Genomic DNA, 6734 nt, shown 5'->3' with positions numbered 1-6734 from the left:
ATTTTAGGAAAACTTTAGCTCTAATATCCACAAAACAGATTAAAGTAAAAAGCATTTTTTTAATTATTTTATGGAAAATTCATGAACAGTGTGCGTCACTGGGAAGAATTTTAGATAACAAAGTAAATTAATAAAAGACAAAAAAAAATTAAAAAAGTGACAGATGATAAATTGAGGCCCAGAGAGTTCACATATAATTGCTGGTTATTACACAGGGCCAGAGAGAGCTGCCCATATAATGCCACATGGCATACACCCTCACTGTGCTGAGAGCAGCAGGTAGTCACCAGGAAGCTCCACCAGAACACTGCAGACAGGTCACAATCTGCCATCTAGCGGTCTAGGAGGAAACTGCAAAACCTACCATTGGCATGTAACCTAAGCTCCGGTGTAGGCTGAGCCCGGCTCTCACCAGAATAAGCCTCACGGTAGCTGCTGCAACACCAACACTTCAATGATAATATTATTTGGGTGAGAAGCGGCTTGTTTAGATGGGAGCAGAGCGCATGCGCGCCCTTTCATTTTCATTCACGGAAACATGACCTGTCACCTGACCTTTAACATCACGTGATTGATCTTGTAGCTGGCTAATCCGTAAAGGGCGGCTAAGTTTAGCGCATGCGCAGTTACTAGTACGTCTGACTACTGTACAACGTGAGCTCGGGCTTCTCGTGACGTCAGCAGCACTCGGCATTAGCAGCCGCAGTGGTCGGCATGTTCGTGGCGCGGAGTATCTCGGCAGATCACAGAGATCTCATCCATGATGTCTCCTTCGATTTTCATGGCCGGAGAATGGCTACTTGTTCCAGTGATCAGAGTGTGAAAGTGAGTGATGGGGTCGGTAGCAGGCACGTCCTGGCCATGTACACATGTAGTGCGGGGGCTGATGGTCTGCACATGTCGGATGGAGGGGACTGCATATGTCAGACGGGGGGGGGGGGTCTGCACATCTATCAGATGGGGGGGGGTCTGCACATGTCGGATGGAGGGGGTGTCTGCACATCTATCAGATGGGGGGGTGTCTGCACATCTATCAGATGGGGGGGTCTGCACATCTATCAGATGGGGGGGTCTGCACATCTATCAGATGGGGGGGTCTGCACATCTGTCAGATGGAGGGGGTCTGCACATCTGTCAGATGGAGGGGGTCTGCACATCTATCAGATGGGGGGGGTCTGCACATCTGTCAGATGGAGGGGTCTGCACGTGTCAGATGGGGGGGTCTGCACATCTGTCAGATGGAGGGGTCTGCACGTGTCAGATGGGGGGGGTCTGCACTTGTCAGATGGGGGGGTCTGCACTTGTCAGATGGGGGGGTCTGCACATCTGTCAGATGGGGGGGTCTGCACATCTGTCAGATGGGGGGGTCTGCACGTGTCAGATGGGGGGGTCTGCACGTGTCAGGCGGGGGGGTCTGCACGTGTCAGGCGGGGGGGTTGGCATGGAGATCACTGCATATGGAGTCCCACTGGGCTGCCCCTCACGTTCTTCTTTTGCACGCACCGCTACATGATTGACAGCTGACATTTCTGGCTGTGACCACAGTGAGAATTACAGAACAGTGTGTTGCGTCGGTCCCGTGGCGGCCCTGGCGTCGGTCCCGTGGCGGCCCTGGCGTCGTTCCCGTGGCGGCCCTGGCGTCGGTCCCGTGGCGGCCCTGACGTGTTATTATTGTTTATACTTTATCTTATGTGCAGGTAGTTTTGGAGGGTCCACCAGCCCAGAATAAAATCTTCCACCTGACCCTTCTCTATACTATTGCCATGGTTTCCCCTCAGTGACTGGCTGCAGCGGTCCATTCATGTCCTGAAGCCCGGAGATGGGGTGAGGACGCCAGCGGTGTTGGGCTATTTTCCCCTGCAGCAGTGGTCTTGCAGTGATGCCCCGTATTGGGCGCTCATGTATCGTTGTGACAGAGTGCAGGGAAGCCCCTCCATCCGCAGCCCAGAGTGACGTGGGCCCCTCTAGCCCCCGCTCCGCTCCACACTGTATCCACTTGCACATACCTTCTCTTCTCATGTCCTGCTCTCTGCTGGCAGTGTAAAGCCTCGGTGTTCACCCCATGGACACTTCGCATAAGGCCCAGGTCAGACTTACACAGTGCTTTCTGCAGAGAGCTGGAGTTGGGATTTGTTCCTATTTTTCTTTACACGCTACCAATGGAAACTAATAAAAGATCCACTTGGACTTATAGGATCCTGGACATGGGAATACCCCCTATAAGTAAGTGTAATAATAATATTAGTAAATACCTCCAATTAGGAATGTAGTATAGTTCTTCTGATTCGCTGTGTAATGCTTGTGTGCCTGCTGAATCCTTGCCGGTCACAGTGTTTGTGCTGGAGAGGATTCATAAGTCTCTGTTATCAGTTGGACAGAGTGACTGCAGACTTATTCATTTAAACCGGACAACCCCATTAAAGCGAATGTTACCCCCAAAACGTATATCACCTATTAATTTGGACATATTAAATCCCTGCCCTCATTACAATACTACCCCCCCCTCCCATGCACGTCAGTTACGGCCCCAGAATCCTGCACACGCTCAGTAATACCTCATCCTCCCTTCTGTGGGCGCTGCATTCAGAGGTCTCCTGTGCAGGCATCGGCTGAAGCATACTGCCACGGTGGGCTGTGCGTCCCCTGTACACGCCAGTGGGCTGTGCGTCCCCATACAAGTACATTTTAGGTGGAAATGTTCTAAGAACCTTCAGAGATCAGCGGCTTCGGAATAACATATTCATCATTTCTATGGCAGGTGTGGGACAAAAGTGAAAATGGTGACTGGCACTGCACTGCGAGTTGGAAGGTAGGATGTGTTCTACTCTTATATGTATGCCATGTCTTTATAGCGGTGTACGAGGCAGAGCGTGGGCATTTGTTATGATTGGCAGGGCTAGTATTGCAAGGCCGCCACTCCATAAAGGAGTGACTTTAATAATCACATTTTATATGTTATCTGTGATGTAAACTGGTCAGTATCAAAATGAGGAAATGGTTGCTCTTAATTGCATTAAGGCATGTCAGTGTGAAATACATGAAGTGTGAATAGCATAATGGCTTTTGAAATTTAGGAAAAACACGAGATGCTTTGCACAGAATTTGGCCAAAAAATGTGAGCCCATTCACCAACGTCAAGGTGATCTCATTGATCGGATGGGTCCCTGACCTAACTGCCTAGTGTGACCACTTACCTCTGGCTAATAACATGGTAAAGCCTGTATTTATAGGAAGGTCGGACCCAAATGTGATTGGATGGAATTAAAGCCACAGCTTGGTGAAGGGCGGAGTGCTCAGTCAGAAAACTGACGGCACAGAGGTAAGTGTTCACACTAGGCAGTTAGGTCAGGAACCCATTCGATGAGATCACCTTGACGTTGGTGAATGGGCTCATATTTTTTGGCCAAATTTTGGGCTAGGTATCTCGTGTGTTTTTCCTAAATTTCCAAACCCATTACGCTATTCACACTTTTTTTTTTTTTCACATTGATGTGCCTTACGCAATTGAGTGCAACCATTTCCTCATTTTGATATGTAAGCTGTTTTGTGGTATGCACTTGTTCACACTAGTTCTTGATGTGCTGTCAGTTTTCTGTTATTTGTAAACTGGTCAGTAATCATGAGAATGTATATACATACACTGTATGTCAGCACACTGCAACTACTGCGTACACGACCTCCACTATTGCTATACAGATTAAAAAAAAACCACAAGGTACTTAAAGGGTCCCTGTAATGTCCCAAAACACTATTAACCTGTAGACATGGGGTTAATCTGCAGGTTAATGGCACTCTAAAGCCTTGTGGCTGCCACACTGTGCGCCCTGCTGCTCGGAGGAAATGAGCTTTTTATTCGGACTCCCATGACAGCACCACGAGAGAGGGGATCCGCCCTTTAGGAACAGGAAACCTACAGATACAAAAAGGGCGGCACCTCTCCCACGCATCAGTTGGTTTCCTGTTCCTGAGGGGACGGGATCCTACAGAGAAACCGGTTCCCAGGCCGGCCGATACAGGTAGCGAGGGGGTCTCCTACCTCGGCCTGGTGCAGAAATCCTGGAGGACGCCACAGTGGCCCAGGATGGGTGGCACGGCGGTGGCGTATGCAGCAGGGAGCGGCGTCCGGAGGAGGTCCGTCTCCAGGGTAAGGCCGCCGCCGGTGAGTATTCCCCCCCGGGGGGCTCCCGGCTTCGGCGGCGCATGTGCGGTGGTATCGGGGGCCGGCGCGACTGCGGGGTGCTGAGGCCGGGGAGCGCTACATTCCGGAGCGCCCGGGCGTCCCGCGTGACTTCCGGTCACGTCGGGGTCGCGGTGACGTCAGGGGGCGGGCGGATGATGCGCTTCCGGGGTCAGCGGCGCCACTGCGCAGGCGCGAGGAAACCAAAATGGCGGCGCCCATCGAAAACGCCGGTAAGCGCCGGCTCTCCGGCCGGGTGCGGCGCCAGCTGGGGAAGGGAGCCCTATTAAGGGGGGAGGGGCGTGGCAGGAATACTGCTGTCCGGAGGAGGGGTATATAGGCAGGACCCTGGCAGGGTGCCTTGCCTTGGCCTCATTATTGCGAGCAGTAATGGAGAGCGATCAGCAGCAGCAACGTCGGCAGCAGCGACAAGCATCCCTGCCGCCCCTGGATGACCTTCGGCAGGTCAAGCAGAAAAAGAATGAGTCCCGTGACAGTAAGGAACGTGCGGGACGAAGTGACCAATCCAGTCATAAAAGCTCCTCTAGGCAGACAGGAGCATCGACTGAGAAAAATCCCCCTCATTCTCCGGTACTTGATTGTGGCACTGGTAAGTGATCTTCGTGAAAGTTCACTCAGTGACGGGACCCCCCTTCTGTGTTTTATTCTAGGGGAAGAAGGCTACAAGTAAAACTAAACACAGGGAATGCGCACTCTGTGCATGCCCATTACCTGAAAAATGCCACAAAAAATTGTGCCCCCCCTGTATTCAGCAGACAGTGGCGGAAGAGTCGCCCGCGGTAGCGGCGAGTTTAAGGGACATAGTCAGGGCAGAAATGAAGGAAACCCTAAAGTCTTTGTCCCAGCCGGAAAGTCTAAGGGGCGAGGTCCCGGTGGAGTCCGATTCCTCGGCAGAATGGAGGAGAAGTAGAGACTCCCAGGCTTCATCTCCCTCGTCCTCCTCAGGAGAAGAGGAATCGGGGCGGTTTTGTCTGCCACTTGACCGAGTAGACAAGCTGGTCAAAGTAGTCAGAGGGATAATGGAAGTAGAGGAGCCTAAGCCCCAGTTATCCATGCAGGATGTCATGTTCGGGGGCCTGGAACAGAGGAAGCGTAGAGTCTTCCCATTAAAACAGAAAATCCAGGATCTGATCCACAGAGAGTGGAAAAAACCGGATAAGAGAGGGTCGCTACCACCAGCCCTCAAACGCAGATATCCCTTCGACGATCCGGCAGTGAATACTTGGGACAAGGCCCCAAATTAGATGCAGCCATTGCGAAGGCATCGAAAAGATCCTCGCTACCCTTTGAGGACATGGGATCCCTTAAAGATCCCCTAGACAGGAGGGCAGATACCTTCCTTAAGAATACCTGGGAAATGGCTGCCGGGTCCTTAAGACCAGCAGTGGCATCAACATGCACGGCCAGGTCCATGATGGTCTGGTTGGACCAGTTGGAGTCACAATTAAAACAGGGTACACCGAGGCAAACAATTCTTGGGGCCCTACCAACAATCCAAGAGGGAGCAGCATTCTTAGCAGATGCCTCAGCGGATGCAGTAAGAATGGCCGCCAGGGCAGCAGGTCTTTCTAATGCGGCTCGTAGAGCCCTGTGGCTGAAGTGCTGGCAAGGGGATATTCAGTCCAGGGCGAAGCTCTGTGCTATTCCGTGTGAAGGTGAATATTTGTTCGGCGCAGCCCTGGACGATCTGCTTGAGAAAGCTGGGGACGACAAGAAAAAATTCCCAAATCTCTGGTCTGCGTCCTACCGACGTCCATTTGGTAGAAGGAGATTCGGTCAGGGGAGAAGGCGCAATTCTTCGCCTATTAGAGACCGTCCCAGATGGGAAGATAGAAGGAGAAGAGGTACGGGGCTACATGTTCAGACGCTCGTCGAGAGATCAAAAGAGACAGAATCAATGACTTGTAATTCCCGTGGGGGGTAGACTGTCATCCTTCCTCCCGGCATGGTTACAGATTACAAATAGTGACTGGGTGCGCAAGGTAATATCCACCGGGCTTAGATTGGAGTTTACCCAGGTCCCGCGGGATACCTTTAAAGCAACTCCTTTAAGATCTTCACCCCTCGAACAAGCAGCCTTAGAAGCGGAGGTCTTAAGCCTTTGCCAGAAAAACGTCCTGATAGAGGTTCCAGATTCTGAGAGAGGAAGAGGGTTCTACTCTCCCTTATTCCTGATCCAAAAACCTCATAAGACATTTAGGACGATTATTAATCTACGTTTCCTTAATAAGTTTTTGGTTAATCGTACCTTTAAGATGGAGTCCATCAATACAACAATAAAAATATTGTTTAAAGGGTGTTTTATGGCAGTCATAGATTTGAAAGATGCGTACTATCATGTACCTATCCATGCAGATTTCCAGCAGTACCTGAGAGTGGCAGTTTCAGTAGACGGCACAGTCCGTCATTATCAGTATAGAGCCCTTCCCTTTGGTCTCTCAGCAGCACCCCGGGTATTTACAAAAATAGTGGCCGAGGTTATGGCTCATTTACGGGAAGTGGACATCTTAATTGTTCCATATTTAGATGATTTTTT

The 6734-nt window shown here is 51.0% G+C and overlaps 1 protein-coding gene across 1 annotated transcript in view; it reads left to right on the top strand.

Moving 5' to 3' along the window:
- The first annotated feature begins 601 nt into the window (after positions 1-601).
- The window catches only part of SEH1L (SEH1 like nucleoporin), a 53936-nt gene continuing 47803 nt past the window's right edge, over positions 602-6734 (top strand). Inside the window, exons 1-2 of the mRNA XM_073590044.1 lie at positions 602-825; positions 2759-2809. Of these exons, the coding sequence (XP_073446145.1) occupies positions 715-825; positions 2759-2809 (162 nt within the window). The 5' untranslated portion in view covers positions 602-714. The remainder of the gene's footprint in view (positions 826-2758; positions 2810-6734) is intronic.

The sequence above is a fragment of the Dendrobates tinctorius genome, unplaced genomic scaffold (genome assembly GCF_039654945.1).
Source record: "Dendrobates tinctorius isolate UK_male_01 unplaced genomic scaffold, ASM3965494v1 ptg000115l, whole genome shotgun sequence".
In the NCBI taxonomy this organism is placed as follows: Eukaryota; Metazoa; Chordata; class Amphibia; order Anura; family Dendrobatidae; genus Dendrobates; species Dendrobates tinctorius.
This window is presented reverse-complemented; position numbering and strand designations above follow the sequence as displayed.